Source organism: Amphibalanus amphitrite, unplaced genomic scaffold, assembly GCF_019059575.1.
Source record: "Amphibalanus amphitrite isolate SeventyFive unplaced genomic scaffold, NRLGWU_Aamphi_draft 000895F_arrow, whole genome shotgun sequence".
NCBI lineage: Eukaryota > Metazoa > Arthropoda > Thecostraca > Balanomorpha > Balanidae > Amphibalanus > Amphibalanus amphitrite.
Window position 1 is genome coordinate 152,723 of NW_024882389.1, and position 18,790 is coordinate 171,512.

The 18,790-nt window shown below is 61.5% G+C and overlaps 1 protein-coding gene across 1 annotated transcript in view; it reads left to right on the forward strand.

The window, feature by feature from the left end:
- LOC122367766 (midnolin homolog) overlaps positions 1–18,790 on the forward strand; it is a 53,995-nt gene that overhangs the window by 21,604 nt on the left and 13,601 nt on the right. The window contains exons 3-5 of the mRNA XM_043341147.1: positions 3,492–3,548; positions 5,614–6,117; positions 11,032–11,173. Coding sequence (XP_043197082.1) covers positions 3,492–3,548; positions 5,614–6,117; positions 11,032–11,173 — 703 coding nt within the window. The remainder of the gene's footprint in view (positions 1–3,491; positions 3,549–5,613; positions 6,118–11,031; positions 11,174–18,790) is intronic.

The window sequence follows — 18,790 nt, forward strand, 5'->3', positions numbered from 1 at the left end:
GCAGGCAAACAGCCGGCCGATACACCGGCCACCGCAACAGTTCGGCCGGGGCGCGCATTGATTTTTGGCCGCTCCCCGAGCCCCGCCGGCGCTTTGTTGTGCCCTCATTGATCTGCCGAGCTTTGACGTGGCTCGCGATGACGTCGTTTTCGTGCTCAGCGGGTGTCAATGTCACAAACGGCAACAAAGAGGTGTGCTGAGTTATGTAGTTCAGGGCTGCCCTCAAGGTCGCATTTCACGTATCGTATCGTATACGGCATCGGTTTGGTCAGTTTGTGAAGGGGCACTTTGGTCAGATTTGGTTGAATGTAGTTGGATCTCAATGTCAGGGGCATTGCGCTGTTGGCGGGCCGCCAACTATTCGGAAATAACTTCGATAGTCATCGATTGTCCAGTCAGTACTCCGTATCGAGCCACCGGTAGTTGTGCAGAAGTTTGGCCGTGCTCTGATCCGATATGCAGCCGTGCTCTACCAGCCTCCGTGCACGTTTATTCCGCGTGACCGCTGAGGTAAACCCGGCCTAGCCCCGTGCAACGTGACGGCAGTCCAAACAGCCCATGGGCCTCAGCCAGCCCCCTGGTAAACTGCGTCATACACAGCTCTGTGGGTTCATAGTTAACCGCCTGTGCTCGAGGCCGGCTCCGGAATATCTGAAGCGCGTGGTTTGGCAGTCCAGGCTCACGGTTCGTGTGAGATGGCAGACAGACGGCCCGGCGATGTCTGTCCACTGGAGGCTCAGTTTCGGCACGGCATGCCCAGCCGCCCACCCACTATTGTTCCACTCCGGACGCCTTTGTTTGGTCCACCCCGGCCGGGCGGTGTCAGCTGATCCGCCGCCCCCGCCCCCGCCGCCGCCGCCGCCCGCGGGCGTCAGGTCACGTCAGGCGCCGCCCCCGCCGCCGCCCGCGCTGCCGCTCGGAGCTCGTGCACGCCCGGATGGATCTGGGTCGGTGGGCGATCGAAATGTCGGCGGCCGTGCAGGTGCAGGTGTGCCAACAATGGTCGCTCTGGCGGCGCCGCGCTGGCGGAGCTCTCTCCCTTTGCCTCGCTGACTGTCTGAGAGCTGCGACCAGCCTGTCGTCTGACTGAGCTGAGAGTGTTTGTTGGTGCAGTACCAGGAGAGAAATCACTGCGGATGGACAGGCAGATGAAGACCAAATAACCAATGGAGACTGAGACCGGTGGACTGGGAGTCCAATAGACCAAAGATCATAGACCGACGGACAGAGCAGAACAACAGGTAGAGACTGAACGGAAGACTGAACACCAGGCTAGAAGTCAGATCCACGAAACCATCAGAGACACGGACGAAACCAGGCTCGGAACGCATTTGACCAGAGGGCGTAGACTGCGACATATATCGGCTGTCACCCGCCCCCGCCGCCGCCCACCGCGCGCCGCCAGCTCTGCCACCGGCTCTGACACGCCTGCCGTCACCGTCACCCGGCCTCTGGTATCGATTATCCATATTTCGCTACACCTACAATACATGCCGGCTGCCGTGTCGGCGGCGCTGGCTGGGGGCGCAGCGGTCGTTCGCAGGTGTGGGCGCTGATGACGCTGTAGCGCGGAGTTTTGTGAAGTGATATCGACTCACAAGGTGACAAAGTGTGTGTCTTCTCAAGGCGTGTTCGCCTGTTTCTGAAAAAAAAAAAACGTTTCGGCTGACTGGCATTGCTCTGTCTGTCCTAACTATGTGGAGTGAACACAGAGGTAGCAATAGAGAAAGGCTTATGTGGTGACTAAGCAGCCACGAACGTAAGAGAGAAAGAAGTGACTCATCCCATGTACCACCCTCTGCGCCTACCGGGCGGCCGGCCCCAGGGGCGCGGGAACTACTTTCCAACTGGGGGGGGGGGGGCACACCATAATAGAGATTAACCTAGGGTACCCCCAAATCTAGTTTTCTCACCGGTTTTAGGCCACTTATTTTTCACCCCTCGGCTTTTTCAACAAAAAAGAAAACATTTGCAAAAAAAGTGTGGTATTCCGTCTCAAAGCTGTGGGGGCACCGCCCCCACGGCCCCAGAGTTGGGGGGGGGGGGGCAAGTTGCCCCCACTGCCCCCCCCCCCGGCTCCCGCGCCTATGGCCGGCCCTGGAATGTTAAATACAAATGTTGCACATCCGACGCAGGCAAGTGCCGCCGGAGGCGTCGCTTCCTTCGCGGTTGGTCATGCGAGCGGATGGACCATTTTCCTTGTCGGCCAGATTACTCGAGTCCATTATGGGCTGCATCCTCTGTCGGGCCGGGTCGGCTGCACTGCAGTCGCGCAGCTGCTGTGGGGCGGCAGCGGCGCACTGGTGGCGGTCGTGGCGCACCAGCGGCGGTCGTGGCGCGTCGGCGGCACCCGTGGCGTGCTCGTTCGCTGATGCGGCTGCTCGCCCGATTGGCCGACGTTGATTGTCCGACCACTAGTGTCGATGCAGTGTGGGCGGCAGTGGGGACGGCGGCGGTGAAACGACCCCCGTCCGTTCGCGGTCCGCCCCTCGCGTGGTTCCAGGCCCCTCGTCTCCAGTGGTGCACAGTAGCCACTCTGCCCCCCCCCCCTCACTGAGCATGGGGGGGCCGTGCACGACCGTATCATATGCACTCGTGCACCTCCCGAGTCACCAGCTCCAGTCACCACTAGCAGTGTGTCCAATACGCCGCCGCCACGGTGGGGTGCATCCATGGGGGCGCTCAATACGCGCGTCAGATGCGGCTTCACATGCGGGGTTTTATTAGATAATGGTGGCGATTGTTGAATTAATGATGGGCAGCGGCGGTACTTACGTTACAATTAAGCCTGCCGGCCTCGGTGGGGCGAGTCGACGATGCATGAAGATATATGACGGTCGAGTTCATTTGATACTAACTGGACCGGGTGGCTGCGTATGCAGGAGTAGAGGAGGGTGGGTGTAGGAACGGGGACGATGTATTCACGTCACGAGACCTCAAGAACACAATCTGACGGGCTCAAGGCATTAGGTTTACCGGCCTGATCCCCTGCCCACCAGTGTGGCCTTACCGGTCCGGCCGTCCGACCGCTCCGCCGCGCGCTCGCAGCGCTGCTGGGCTGTTGAAGCTGGCACCGACCCGCAGCAAAAACAAACGCTCGGCCGCTGCGGTCCGGATCATGTGCGTCCCTGCCGCGCGGCCAGTCACATGCTGCAGCTCCACTCACGTGATGGTGTGGTGTGGCCTTACAGCAGTGCGCTGCAGGCAGTAGTTATGTTTACACCGATGTTATGACCCGAAGCTGAACGTGTGATGGATGTTTTATATCGACACACAATATGGTGCATTTTGCATGGATGTCTGATGGCTAATTTCAGCGGAATAGTGCGCCCTTGCGTCATGGTTTTGGTTACTATGTGAACAAACATTGCTGTTCAGCTGCTGTGTCAGTGACTATATGTGCTCTGTTGTCTGTGATCTGTGAAATGTGTTGATCTGTGAACAGTCATTTCCCGGTGGACTCTGCTGACTGCTGTTTTCTCCTGTTACAGAGTCATCGGCCGGAACAGAGTGTAATGCAGGCGCTGGAAAACCTCAGTCCCAGCCAGGTAAGCAATGCCCGTCTGTCTCCTGGGTCACCCTTCCTCCTCCCAAACTCTGCCTCCTAAACCACCCCACATACCTCTCTCTTGTGGCTGTCCTCCTCAGCTGTTGAGCTGCTTGGGCTGCCCAGCCGTGCTCATGCCGTGCTTTGCCGTACCGACCGTGCTCGCGACGTGGCTGACGTGGCCCGGCGGCGCCGGCGGCGCCAGTGACGCGCCCATGGCGGCCTCCGAAGGACATCTGTTTCGTGCAGCTGCGCCGTGCGCGCCAGTGACGCACGGCGCCGGCCGACCGGCGGCCGGCGCGCCCCAAAGCTCGCGCAGGGTGTGGGCTTTACATACACGGCGCAGGCACGGCGGCTGTGGGCTTTACACGGCGCCGGCAGGCGGGACTCGAGCGCGACTGTCTGTACCCCAAACCTCAGCAGCTGTGACTTTGTAATGCGTATGTTATAATTTGATTTCGAGTTCTAAAATTGGGACTCAAATATCTACGCCTCGGCTATGTTTAGTCTGTACCTAGTTCGGAACATCATTCCCGATTTATTTTGAAGCTTATTTTGAAGCTGGCAAAGGTCATGGCAGAGCTTGTTTTGACCTTTCAATGGGGTGGCATCTCTGAGGGAAAACAGGATGATGAAAAAGGTTACGCAGCCCTAATTTTGCTTTTCGAGCACAGGTAGCTATTTGTGTATAAAATGGAATTGAAATATGAGAGTGTCCGAGGCAATTCTTAACAGACATACCATTGCAAAATTGCACGCTGAGTTGATATAGCCATGAATCGAGTACCCCACTGCGTGCTCGGGCCGCCGGACTTGTTCTGACGTCACTTGTGATATCACAGTTCCCCGTACTGCAGCTGGTTACGGGTGTTCCTCCTCACACGACGGTGGCTCGCGCCAGTTTGGACGGGGGAGGGGAATGCCATGCTGCGCCCCTCCTGTTGCAACATTGCCCAGAGGGTACAGATTACCCATTCAGCAAACCCGCACGGGACAGGGAGAACAGGGAGATGGCAAAACGTCTATCAAGGAACCTGATGGAAGAAACAGCCCATTGTGATGTCACGACGTTTTGTGAACCTCGCTTTGGGTGCGACTCGCCTCGACCCGCGTCGTGTGTTATCGCCTCTAGCCTGCCAGCCAGACCTACCCGGCTCTAGCACAGACGTGGCGAACCCACAAAGCCCGGGGTGTGACCTCAGCGTCCGGTATGTTTTTACTCGGACCAGTACGACACACTGCTGCGCGCTGATAAACACCTAGCTCCAAATGGGTCACGCCGAAATGCCGCCTTGTCGCCGCCGGCCGGCCGGCTGCCTTTGTTGTGGAAAGCTCTGCAACAGGTGTCTGCAGCGACAGGCTCGGCCGTCGGCGGCTGTCGGTCGGTCGGGTGGTGTGTGCGAGGCTGGACGCTCTCCGTCCAGCTATCGGGGCCACCCGCAGACCGCACGGCCGTCACGGGAGCATCACGGGTCGTGTCACGTGCCGTCACGGAGCGCGACACGCCGTGACTGCCGCCGCTCGGGTCCTGATCACGTCCTGCCTGTGCTGGCCGCGGCTGACCTCGATGGGACGACGAGCGGAGGAGGGACGGACGGCGGCCGAGGCGCCGCGTGCCTCGCCTGCAGCCCGCGGTGGTGGTCCGCCGACTGTTGCCCAACTCATCCTCGTGGCCCAGGGCGCCGCCGCCGCTCCGCTGGCCGAAATATCTGTGCGTGTCCGTGAGCGGGCGGGCGGCAGAAGCGGCGGGCAGGCGCTTTCTATTTGCCGCGCGGTGCGCCTGTGTGCTGATTCTAGCCGTACTGTGGCGCGGCGCACCGCCCGGCCGGCCGCGCTGAGCTCATGAATGCAGCGGCGCGCTTCCCGGCTCAAGGCTGCAGGGGCGGCCGGCCGGGCGGACTGTTTGCGCCGCGCCGCTCAGGGCCGCCGGTGCGCCGCGTCCGCCGCCGGTGCGCCATTGTTCGCCGCCGGCAGCGCGCCGGCCGCTGGCGCGTGTGTGCGGTGTGTGTCGGTATGCTCGCTGTGTGCTCTGTGGGCTGGGCTGACCCAGTGTTTTATCGTTACAGGTGACCGAGTTTCTGTCGGGCAAGGCGCCGCTGAACCTGACGGTGCGGCTCGGCGAGCACATGATGCTGATCCAGCTGCAGCTCTCCCCAGCCCAGGTCGCCGCTCGGCGGAACCTGCGGCCGGCCGCGGCGGCGGCGGGGGCGGCCAGCGCAGCCTCCGGCGCCGCTGCCGCCGCCGCCGGACGGCCGCCCTCCGCCGGCACCCCGGCCGCCTCCCCCGCCGCGCCGGCCGCCACGCCCGCGCCGGCCGCGGCTGCAGCGCAGGCGGCGGCGGCGGCGCGGACGGCGCTGCCCGCCCAGCCGGAGCCGGCGGCGGCGCCGTCAGCGGAGCGCCGCCAGCGCCGGTGTCCGCACCAGCGGCCGCGCGGCCACGAGGAGAGCTCGGCGGGTCTGCGCAGCCAGCTGGACACCCGGGCGCTGACCGAGGCCAGCAGAAACCTGACGCGCACCCTCAAACAGCTCTCCTCGGAGGTGCTGACCGGTGGCACCGACCCCAAGGACCAGGTGGGTAGCGAGCGCGCACCGTCAGAGGTAGTCGGTCCCGCCGGCGGGCGAACCTGCCGCTGGCTGAGGACTTGAGGAGGGATGCTACACCAGATGCATAGGCTGCATTGAATCAAGAAGGAAAAGGGCTTAACCCGGCAGTTGCTGGGGTATTTCGCCACCCACCGTTTGCTGGGGGGGGGGGGGGGGCGTTAAACGCCCCCAGCCGATAACTCGAGAACCAATAGGCGCAGCGAAACGCACGAGGCGGCAAACGAAAGAACGCGACGAGACGCTTCAGATGAGTACTTTAAAGTTGAATTTTGAGGTCACAGGTCGGGTCAAGGTCAGGTCAAACACCTGAAATCGGGCTTTCAGTAGCATGGACTTCAGGACTTCGCAATGGGCGCCTCTCGTCAGAAACTCTGTCAAAACGGTGCACAATCCATCATATAAGGCCTACAAGAGTGTCAGTTCCATGTAGGGGTCAGTCAAGCATAGGTCAGGGTCAAGGTCAGGTCAACCGGGTAGGCACATATCCCCGAAAATCAAAACTGATATTTGCAGCCTATGAAACATTTTTCATGAGTAATTTGGGCCGTAGAACACGATGGTGACATTCATTTTATCATATGGGTACGTGTTTGGCTCAAAAAGTTCAATTTAAGAAATTCATGTATCATGGTCGTGAAGTAGTCACGAGAAATTGTCAAGATTCAGTTCAAGATTTTGGAAAATGCGGAACTATAATCAATAATCGAAGATAGCCATTTGATTGTTCATGGTATTGGCATTCTAATGGCGTTTACGGCATGTCTGTGTGTCTATCCTGTGATTTTGTATGATTTTTTGAACATATGCCGTTTTTGGTCGAAAACTCAGAAATCATGACGTCACTAAAACCTCGATATCTCAAAAATTTTCCGACCGATTTTTTTGAAACTTTGTCAAAATAAACTTCAATCAATTTCCTACAGGTACCCAAAATTTGGCGCGCCTGCGGCGCGCCATTTTTATGCTATGGCCCGGCGAAAAAGTGGGGGCGTTTAACGCCCCCCCCCCCCCCCCAGCAACTCGCGGGTTAAACTATCACCTTGTTGGCAGTATAAAACGCTACACTCACAACCTGAAAAGGCAAAGATTAATTCACACGCTCGTCGCCATTGAAGATAGGCTCCTAATTTCGTGAGAACCCTCATCTGGGCATTGGCTTCTTATCGCCGTTTCCTTCGCTGGCAGCTGGCCTTTCTCAGCGCTATGATGGCCTTGCGACACCACACCGCCGTGTCCCGCCGTCTGTCGACCCGACTCGCGCGCGCTATTATTTCACGTGGCGGGTCCCCACGCCGGGACCTCGAGCCGATGCCCGGACGGTTTTACACCCCTCAGCGGCTCTGAGGACCAAGGAGACGGGTTCATTCAGCCGGCTCGGACCGGAGGACCGGGGTCCGGGAACCGTCCCTGGTCCGTCCCTGGTCCGTCCTGGAGTACGCCGGGGGCCTGTCCCCGGTCCGTTCCGACCCCGCTGGAGGTGAGGTGATTCACGGCTCCCCCAGCAGTCGCTCGCTACAGACCCTGCCGACCCTACCCAGTGATTCAGGAGTCGGACCGGTCGGGACCGCGGTTGGGACTGTCACGACGGACAGCGGTGACCCCGGGGGCAGCTCGGCAATTCCTGTCCACGCGGGCAACCTGCGACAGCAAACGTGCACTGCCGGAGCACTAATGGTGCACGACTGCACTTCTCTCAGGAGGGTCGGATGACTGTGGGGTGGGGAAGACCAACACCGGAGCACCCATTACAAAGACTTGGTGCGGGGGACACTGGCGTAAGAGATTAAACCCGTGGCTGCGGACGGGTATTTAGCGAGCGAGAATTCGCAGAGGAGGGAAGAATGCTGGTCGGACCAGCGCATAGCGACACACAGGCGAGCATTAGTGCGAGCGTCTGCGAGGGAAGGGAGCTACCGAGAGCCGGCCAAGGGCCTCACACTAGCAGTCGAGGGGAAGAGGTAGTGATGACTCGAGGCGGCAGCTCCTCTGCCGTCGGTCGCGGTCGCTGTCGTGAGACCGTGCGGCGGCCTGTGTCACGGCGCCGGACGGCCTGAGCCACCCGACCTGGCTGGGCCGACCGCGGGCCGCTTTTTACAGTGGGTCGCCGCGCGGGGCGTTTCACTGGCCGGCCGGCCGCGATAGGCGGACCGCGCAGAGCTCCGCACGCAGGGGCGCGTTCAGGCGGACCGTGCCGACTGGCGGGCCGGCGGAATCCGTCCGCGCTGAGACGGAGAGCGCACCGACAGAGCTCCCGATTTGCCGGTGAACAATGGCAGTAGACCATTAGGCGAACGATTCATAAATTATGCGTTCAACAGATGGCTGCCAAACCGGTCCACTTGAGAGAAAGCGGTAAATCCCTAGAAACCTCACAAATTTAGAACTGGTCAAGCCACTCCATGCTAATAAATAGCGCCGATCAGGTGACTCGATTACGAATTCTGCGGATCCTGACTTCGCCTCTGCCGTCTCACGTGTCGGCCGCCTGAGAGGGAGAGAGGGACGCGCTGCCGCCGGAAAAATGAGAATTGCCGCAATTAGTCCAGCCGGCTCGGTTGGGCACACGTGAATGAGCGGCCGACGCCGCTTTTGTTGTCGAATTTGGCTAATTGCAGTGGAGCGGGGCGTCGGATGGCCTGAGCGAGCGCGGCGGCGCCGGCAGCTGGCTCAGAAATGGGTCCACCTGAGACGGGCGCGCGGCGATCAGGCTGCCGCGGCCCGTGACCGCGTCACATGATCGCACATGTGGCCGGATGTGATCGCACCCGGTGCCCTGGTAACGGGGGTAACTGAGACGGGGGGGGGGGGGGGGCGAGGCAGGATCCGGGGCAGAGAACTGTGAGACAGGCCTGGGGCGCTACCAGCCGCACCCACACGAGTGGGGAGTTGGATCACAGTTATGTATCAACTTTGAGAATTAATCATCTGTGTTTTCTGAAATTTGCCGGACTCAGTTGGATTAAAAATCGTTCATTTTTCTAGGACGTCCTGTCCTAATTCTTCCCCGCTTTGCCCGATGCATTGGACTGCCCTGTTCGAGCCTTTGTGAGCCTCTGTGAGCTGGCGCCAGCCTGTGAGAATTTGTCGTGAGAATCTGGTGGGAGCGGACGCTCCTGCCGACCGGCGGTGGAGGGCCCCGGCCGCTGTTCGGCGCCCACAGCAGCACAAATTGTGGGGAGGGGGGGGGCGACCGACCGAACGAAAAACGAACGAGCGAGCGAATTGAAGAACGATCGAACGAACTAACGACAGACTAACCGATCGCCATCATGAACGACCGACCCACCAAGTACCGACCATTTGGAAGACCGACCGGCCGACCGACCGGCGGGCCGCGAGCCCGCTCAGCTCTGCGGTCCGTGTGGAGCGCGTGTTGTGACTTGTGAGTGAAACGGGGCCGACACATCCGGTCGGAGGTGGTGGCGGCCGGCACGGGCACGGGGCGGCCGGCACGGGCACGGGCACGGGGCAGCCACAGAGAGCGTGACTGGGGAGCTGCGCTAGTGCACGGGCCTCGGGGCACGTACTGGAGAGGGAGGGTGCTCAGGGGTGGGCAGGGGTTGGGTAGAGCTCCCCTCGACACAGAGGGAGGTCGTGAGTGGCGTGGTGTGAGGTTTTACCCTGACGCGCTGCGTCGTTTGTGTAGCAGTGCACAGCGCTGCTTGTCTGTGGCGATCAGTGCTATGAACCAGGGTCAGCGGACAGCGGCGGACTAGCGGTGGTATCTGAGTACCAGTGGGACCGGTATCAGCCGTCCCACCGGCCGCCGCCGTGCCGCGGGTGCCGCGATCAGCTGACTGGGCGCCCGCCGCCGCCGTCTCGCTGCCGGCGCCGGCCGCCAACTGACCTCGACTCGTCGGTCCGACTGGCGATCAGCCGATGGCCCGTCGGAGGAGTCCGAGCCGCTATCGACGGCCGCTCTCTGTCGGCAGGCGACCGCGGCAGTATTGGCGCGCCCGCGGCCGGCGCGGCGCGGTATTGGCGCCGTCAGTAATCGTTTTATTGGCGGGCTTCCGCTGCTGCTGCGGCGCGGAGAGCTCACGGCCGGCCGGCCTATCGGCGACACTGGCGCCCCTGGCGGCGGGCGGTAGAACCGCCGGCCGTCACCTGTCGGCGTGTGACGTCACAGAGGGGGGCCGCACGTGTCGGAACGGGCCGCTCTGTGGTTTGGGGAGGGGGGGGGGGGGCGCTGAGGGGAGTGATCGGGTATCATGAACGGGCAGCGTCACCCCTGCAGACAGTGGTAGTTAGTCAGCGCTGAGTTTTTTGGAGCGCCCTCCCGCCGCGCGTCACCCGGGACGATGTCATCGCAGCTCTGTCCTCTTACACCCCACGCACACCGTCCCACACGCACCCCGCTGCCGCACCCGGCTCCTCACCCCACGCGACGCCCTCGACCAGGGGGGGGGGGTGAAACCGACCCCCTCGGCCGCACCGCCGCGCTGGGGAGGTAGGACTCAGACGGGGAAAATGGGAGACACTTCCGTGAGCTGCCCACAGCTGAGGGCAGTCATGCAACCGACCGACGGAGGCCCAGAGGTTCCCCCGCTGCAGTGGAACCACAACCGGGGGTCGCCCCTTTGCCACATACCTATAGCTGCACAGCTGACGCCTGACATCGAGTCAAGACGGCCAGAGTTGGGTTTATGGAACGCTACAAATGCGACCCTACCACATGATGCGTTACACGCAGTGTTTATAAGCTGGGTGATGGGTGGGCGTCACGGAACATGTCTTTTCTGACATGTGTCTCCGATATTATTCGTCATCAGGACCTCTCTCTAAGAGGTTTTGTCGGTTGATAAGTCATGTGTCCACGCTGGCTCTGCTGTCCCCGCCGTCTTGTGATCGTATTTGACCTCCCCCTTTCTCTGCCGCCAGGAGGGTCCGTCCGTGCTGCTGTCCTCCCCGTCGGCGTCTGCTGGCTCCGCCTCTGGCAGCGCCCCCCTGCGGCCACACCCGGGCGCCATCATTGAGAGCATGCACCACCACGGCAAGGGCGTCTACAGCGGCACTTTCTCAGGTGAGTCCCCCCCCCCCCTCTTGTCCCCCGTCGGCCTCTGAGAGTTACCTCACTGGAGGCGCCCCTGGTCAGCCAGCCTGTCTCAACTCCCCGAGTGTGCCGCCTGGAGCCGCCTCTGCGGAACCCGCGCCGTGGCGTGCTGTTCCCCCGGGTGCGGTGCCTGACGCCGCCCGTGCCGACTGTTTATCTGCCGGTCGGCGGGGCCGCCGTGGGCTGTGGCCGTGGTCTGGACGTTCCCAGCCGTACTTGGCCGGTATCCGGCCGTGGCCTGATGAGTTTTATCGGTGCATCCTGTCCACGGATAGTGTAGCGAGTTGCAACAACTTGTGTTCGGCGCTACTCAGCATCCTAGAACTCGAGGGCTTCGTGGGCAGTTTCATTACCGTGGCATAACCGACCAGTGCCGTCTTACCGGAGCTCTACCTGCGGTTCAGTGACATTCACGTCCTATTTTCTACTTTCCTGGAGGTGCATTTAGCATTGTTTGTTTATGCGCTGTTTCTGTCTCCCTTTTTGCTCCTTTGATTGTTGGTGTGCACTTTTTGCTTCCGGCATTGTTATAGTTTCTCCGTCCAGTTGACGTTGGTTCTTTATTTTTTTTTTTTAAGTTTCGCTCTTATATAATTGTAGGCAGTACCTACTCAACGTTCACAATTGCCTCTGCTCGAACTTTGCGATTGTTCCGAGCTTCCCTCCCTTCTAAGCCCCGTCGCGTCCCTTCCTGTGTGTATTTTCTCGCTGCTGTATGTAGCCCGTACTGACAGTGTGTTTAGCTGAGTGTGCCCGGTCCGCCGCCCCCGACTGTGAACGGTCCACACATCTCCTCTTCTCCCTGCTCCGTCCGGACGCCCGTTCAGGGTCAGCCTGCTTACAGACCACCCCTGCAGTCGCTGCACTGCTCTGCAATCCGTGCACCTTACTGCAGGGCAGCTCTCGGTCGCTCCTAACTGTCCTGACTAGCTAAATAACTGTCCCGAGAGGCGGCGTGGCACAGCTATGCCGACAGACCCTCGCCGTACGCCCTCCACCGCCGCTAACGGTGTGGCCTTGATAGGGACCGACACGGGGCGACTGGTGCCTGCGTGCTGGATGCTGCCTCACTCAGCAGGCCCTTCTGACCCGTCAGACGACGGGTGTAGGCTCAGGGGCCGTCCCACCGACCCATCAGAGCGGTGGGGACCGTCCCACCTTCCCGTCGGCCCGTCGGAAAAGTTGGTCGGCCGTGCGTGCTCGTTACCGCCGCTGGCGCTCGGAAACCGCGTCGATGATAGGAGACCTGTTGAGCGTTCGCCTCTGGTGTGCCGTGAATGGGGATAGTTCGGTCCGCTGTGGGGTAGGGAGGGGGATAGACCGAGTGCAGCTGGTCTGTAGTCTGTGAAAAGTCGGGTGCTCGGAGAGAAGTTTGAGTCGTTAGCTCTGATAGCCGCCGTTCGGTGGTTTTCCGGGCGGGAGCCGCTCCTATTTATCTGCCTGTCTACCACGGAGCCCCGGAGCGGCCCATGAAATCACTCCCGCTCGCCGCCTCTGACCATGGACATTTCTCCTGCTCACGGGCGGCGACTTCCGAGTTGAAATCACTCCCATCACTTGAGCCGCCGGCGATCAAGGTGGAAAGCCTCTGCGAATCGGTCCGATACCTCTGGATCCGGCCGGTATTCTTGAGCTTCCGCTGCGGTCGGGGGACAGTAGCCTTCAGCGGGTGGCTGATCGGACAGATACACGGCATATCCGTCTGTCATCGACGTCCAGCGGCGAGCCAGTGACACTGTCCAGTGGGCGGGTTTTGGGGGCCGGGGGACGGGGTAGGATCTCCAGACATCGATGACCAAAGCCGAGCGGGTGGCGCGACGGCCTTGGACTGACCATGTGAGGTGCCAGACGCACGGACTGCGCGTTAGGATCGCCGGCCGGCCGCCGGGAGGCCGCATGTGTGGCCCAGCTTTGCCTGCCGTGACGGCGGCGGCGCAACTGAGCTGACCGACTCGACTTCGCTCTGACGGCGAGGTGTGCTCCAACTGCAGATACTCAGCCGCTTATCCCGGAAAACGACAGCATGGGAGGGTCGCCCACCTGCCTGGGCGCCGGCCGGCCTCCTGCAGCTGCCGCTCTGCCGGTGGCCACTCGGCCGCGTGGGGAGGGGGCATTGAGCGCCCGCCGGCTCCCCGGGCCCGCTGCGCCGCCCGGCCGGCTCAAGGTCTCTCAGCTGAGCGGGGCGGCGCGGCGGCCGGCCGGGCGGCGGACGGGGACCGCTCATGAACCGCTGGAAGTAGCGGACCGTGTGACACGGACGGGCGCTGCACCGGACCGCTCGGACCGGACCAGACCGGACCGACGGGGACGGGCGGGACCGTTGGGAGTGCTGGTAACCGTCAGGAAACCGCAAGGAACCAGTGACGGAGACAGCGACTACTGGGAAGGGATGGAGACTGCTTGGAGATTTCTGGGGACCGCTGAGGGCCACGGAGGGACAACTGAGGGCAACTGGAGACCACTTGGAGACGGTTCCATAGCCAGTATGAATAGTCATATGAAATCCTTAGTTGTAGGTGTATTGAGACTGTCTAAATCATTGTGGACCGCAGGAAACTGCCAAGGATCGCCGGCCTTCGCTGAACACCGATCGTGCTCCTGGCTTGTATACTTTGAACCGGTATGTTGCCAAACATGGCACAGCAGCTGCGTTCGTCCCACAGCGGTGGCGGTGGTGCAGCCCGACCTCCCTTGTGGGGGAGTGCAGGCGGACGTGCGAGGCCTTGGAGCTGCATGGACCCAAGCAGCACAGGCGGTCGGCAGACGGCCAGCTGACGGCCTGCCCTTTGTTGGTTTGTATGTCGCTGGTAGCAATGCCAACAGGTCGACCGCATCCGATATTTCCGATCTGGGTTGTGTTGTGAATGTAGCGAACAACAGCCCGAGTGCCTTGTGTCCACGGCCGTCAACCGGTGCGCTGTCAACGCGATTCCGTTATGTGTAGATAAAAACCGTAACCAGAGCATAGCGATAAAGATCGACCGAATGCAACAGCTGCTCGTCCACACAGGCGGTGCGCTTTGCAGCCGATGCAGATCGGGGAATGCGTGCCTATTTTCCGCCAAGTAAATATCTCATCCTGTTGATTCTGTTACAAAGCGGCATCTGTTGGCGACGGAGCGGCGTTGGACGAGTTCTTGTTCGTCGCCGCGCTTATCCTGCCGGGTCGCCTTGCTTCGTTGCACAGCGCTGTGGGCCGACTCCGCCCGCCGCCGGCCGGCGGCGCGGCGGCGGCCTTCTGCCGTGACTTGTCTCCTATGTAGGCCAGCCTGCGGGCCAGAGCGGGTGGCCCATGACAGCCGGCTGCCGCCAAGCCGCGGTGCTTCACGTGTCCGCGAGTGGGCCCGATATTGACGCGGGTGGACCGCACGGTGTTCGGCTGCGTTTTTTCGTCTGCCGGCTGGGTGCACTGTCCGCCCGCGACGGCGGTCCCGGTGTAACGACCTTCCTGCAACAAAGCCGTGAGTGCGGCGGCGGCGGCGGCGGCGGCGCCCGATAAGGTGCTGCCGGCCGGCGCGGAGGGGCCGGCGCGCCGCTTTCACCGCGGCCGGCCGTCACACGGAGCGGTTCCCGTTCGCCGGCGGGAGGCGGGCCGCCGCCCCACCCGGGCACCGCGGAGACCCTCTGCGTGACGGGCTGACGGCCCGCTCCCCTCAGCGGCCCGGCGCGCACCCCAGCAGCGCGCCGAGCGCGAGGAGGAAACGCTCTCGGCCCGCCCTGAGGCGCGCCACATTGCGGTGCAGCACGCCACAGTGCGCCATTGTTTGTCCCGGCGCCGTGTGCGCGGTGGGGACCGTTGGAGGACGGAGGGCGCCGCTCCGGAGCTGGGCGACTGGGGTGAGGAGTTCAGTCCCGGACCCCAGCGGCCAGGTGGAGGGTCTGGGGGCCGCGCGGTTTCCGGCCGGAGCCCGTCCCAGCAGCGGCGGTCGGCTCACGTGTCTGTGAGCGCTGTGAGCGGCACCGGTCTCACCTGTCAGTGTCACCTGACCTGGCACCTGCCAGCGGCTGACAGTCGGCCGGGACTGGCCCGCCGCCAGCGCGCCCGCGCCGCCGCTCGGCAATCGGGGTCCGTCGCCCGCGCGCGCTGTGAGAAGCTGCCAGGGCTACCCGCAGCCCGTCTTGTCAAAGTGGCCTAACCCGTGAAAACTGCTATTAAAATGTTGGTTCTTCCTTTCGCAATGCGGAGGCTTCTTATGTAATAATTTGCTCGCATAGTTGCTGACGTCGGGTTTCTCGATGAATATGGTGATTTGGGTCGTGCCATGGACCTTGAAAGTACAAATATAGAAGGAAGCCGTGTCCATACAGGTCAGGCTGGCGTGTCGCCCCTACCCCGCTCGCTGGCTCGTTTGGTCGACTTTAGGGCGGTCCTGGGCCGGGTAGCAACTGACCCCGTCCGTCCGTCGGTCCCTCTCTGCGTCTACCGCTGCGGTGCGTCCTCCCCTCCCTGCCCTTTGTGTTCCAACTGACTGGAACCCTGCGCTGGCCCTGACCCGACCGACCGGTGCGGCGCGGCGCTGCCGCTTTTTGTACTGTGTATCCGCTGAGTTGGCCGCACCGGGACGGGTGACAACACTGCGACAGCGGGTCAGGCGGACACAAACGAACGGACGGACGGACGGGTGGACAATCGGACAGAGTCGGCGACCGTGTTGGTCTCAGTCACGGCACGGCACGCCACGTCCCTCTACGTTCTCCGGACGTATTGCCACGTCCGCCGTTCTATCCCCGTGGCAGGACGTTCCAACCTGCGGACGTTATGGTGACGAGGAGTGGCAGTCGTTAGCCGTCCGCCGCCCGCAGCAGATTTATGCAATAGCTGCCGTCCACCGCAGGAACATAAACCAGCCCCGAGTGTCGTCTGCGTGTCCTGGTTGGTGGAAGGGATGTGAGAATGTGAGAGAGATTTGGGATAGATGGGTGAGAGCGGTGTGAGAAAGGTTAGTGATGGTGGAGGCTGGTGCGCTGGAATTTGTAGACGAAAGTGTGTTGAATATGTGGTTGTTGCAGCAGTAGTTGCAGGCGATAACTGTCAGTGTATTGGATCCTGCAGAAGCGGTTGCGGGCGATAATGAGAGGAAACTGTCAAGTGACATTGATGCTAATTTTATGGATCTGGGAATCAGTTGAACCGGACCGAGCTAAGGCCAATGGGCATGAAAATTAGATATGCCGGATTTCTGAGAAACTGAAGCTCTTAGCTGTTAATTTACGGTAGCTTTCATCCATTTGTCAGTCCCACAGTCAGATGAATTGAGTAGAATAGTGTCAGTCCTGTGGCCGCTTTTGTTTTAAGCATACATGCTGCTGATGACCACAAACAGGCGAGCAGTCGCCACTTTTCTCTCTGGTGCTGCTGTATGAAATGCATAATTACCCGGTGTCAAAATCTAGGTCGGGCACCTTTACCGTTGGGCGCTGCCCGTGCTTTGTGCAATGCTCGGGTGTTACAGGGAAAAGTTGTTGCTAAATCGGCACGCTATGTTATCGTCATGGCTTTCGAAGTTTCGTTCCGATTATTTCAGCGTCAATTCATCTCCGGGAAGGCTAATGCGTAGCATATTTTTCCCCTTATGCTTTGAGCCTCACTCTCGAGCCAGTTGCTGTGCATTACGTTTGTTGCCGTGTCGTGAAACGGCCCCTGCAGCGGTGTGCTGCCCACCCCGCCCGGCCGGCCGCGGCTGGCCGAGTGCCACCGTCCGGCGGCGGCGGCGGCGGCGCTGGCGGCAGTGACGCCGCGCGCGCCGGCCGCCCGCCGAGCCGGCGGCGGCGGCGCGGCGGCGTCAGTCGATGCCGCCGGCCACTGGCGGCGGGATCAATGCACGCCGGCCCGCCGAGCGATCGGCGCCCCGTATTGACGCGGCGTGGCGTCACCGGCGGCGGCGGCGGCGGTCATCCCACCAGGTGCCCGCATCCGCCCCCGTCCCCGCCCCCGCCGCCGGGCGTCACAGGCCGTCACCGTGCCCCGCTCCGCCGCGGCTGACAGCTCCGCGGCGCGCTGACGGCTGCGGCAGCCCGGAGCGGCGGCACGCGCCGGTCCGGACTGCCGACCCGCCGGCCCGCCGACACGGGAAGCGGCGTCGGCCGGCGCGACGGGATGCAGACGTCTCGGGATCGATGCTCGCCCGCCGCCGTCGCCGCCGCACGAGGTCAATACGAGTGGCCTGAGGTCAATACGGAGCGGTCCGCTCCCAGGTCAATACGACACCGCGCCGGCCGCCGCCCGCTCACGACGCACCCTCTGTGGGGCTCTGTTTAGCGCGTTGCCCCGGCCCGTGCCCGATGAAGTGGCACAGCGGATAGTCAATAAAGGGTGCCGAATGCCGCGGACGGAGCTCGCTTAGTGACGCGCTCATATGCCTTGATGGACCCCATGAGGTATATCGTGACTTATGAAGACGGCCATGGGGCGGATTCATGAGCTGCCAGCGATGGGACGGCCTGCTGAATTGGGACTCTTCCTCTTAACAACACTGGTTGTACCCACTCGTTTACGAATTAATGGTGTTTGCTTCCTGGTTACGTAGTAGAGTACTGGCCTATCGTTCCTAGTTACCGATAGTCGAGTCCTGCTGGGACGATCAATGATCATGCTTACAAGTTTTGCGCTCTTGCATGCTCTCATGCGACCTGACGCAGTCGAGTATTTACTTACTCTACCATGAGTGACAAATTCTAATAATAAACGTGACAACATTTCTAGTTTCTAACAAGTCTGAGACAAAAGACTCAGACTTTTGACTGAGGGCAACTCTGATGCTGAGTGGCGACTTTTGACATCAGCTTACCGCCAGTGCGACTTTTTATTGGAATTGCGTGCCGTTTAGACGGAGAGCTTCTCCGCGTTTTACCTCGGTTTCCCATGTCACTCCTCGTTCCGTGACTGGATCGGACGGTCTCCCCGTGGACGACGGTCCTCTCCTGGATGTGCTTAGCCTTGCAGTGGGTCGGAAAATCTCGGTAGTGGTAGATAAAACTAACATGCGGTGTACAACGGAACAGCTGATAGCCATGGGCAGTCGGCAACTGAAGGAGTGGATAGCAGCGAACGGCAGCAGCGGGTGGCTGCATACAGGCCGGCCTGGTTCGCCTCCGTCTGTGTGCTGCTGGATCACGAGCTGGTGCCTGGCTGGTGCTGGCCTAGTGCCTGGCTGGTGCGGGCCGCCACGGTGACCTGTTCCGCTCCACCGGCGGCGCGTGCGGCCGCCGCGCTGGAGGAGCCACGAGAGCTGCCGTGCGCGTGCGGCCTCTGGAGCTCCAGGGTCCGCTGGAGGAGCCACAACGAAGCCCCGCACGTGTTCGGCGGAGGAGCCACGTCGAGCCGGCAACCGTGCGCGGATGGAGCGCTGACGCCGGCCTCGCAGCGACGGGGCCGTTTCTGAGTGGTGAAGTGATCGCCCTTGGTTCTGATTCTGATTCATTGAGTGCGATGCCAGAGTAACTATCCGTCAGTTTGCTTTGCTTGCTTCGGTGCGACCTTGAAGGATTTCTTTTGGATATGCAGTGCTGGGGCTAGTTATTGTCCCATCACTATTGATGTTGCATATCCCTGCATTGTCTTCTTGCAGCGGCTGACTACACCCATCT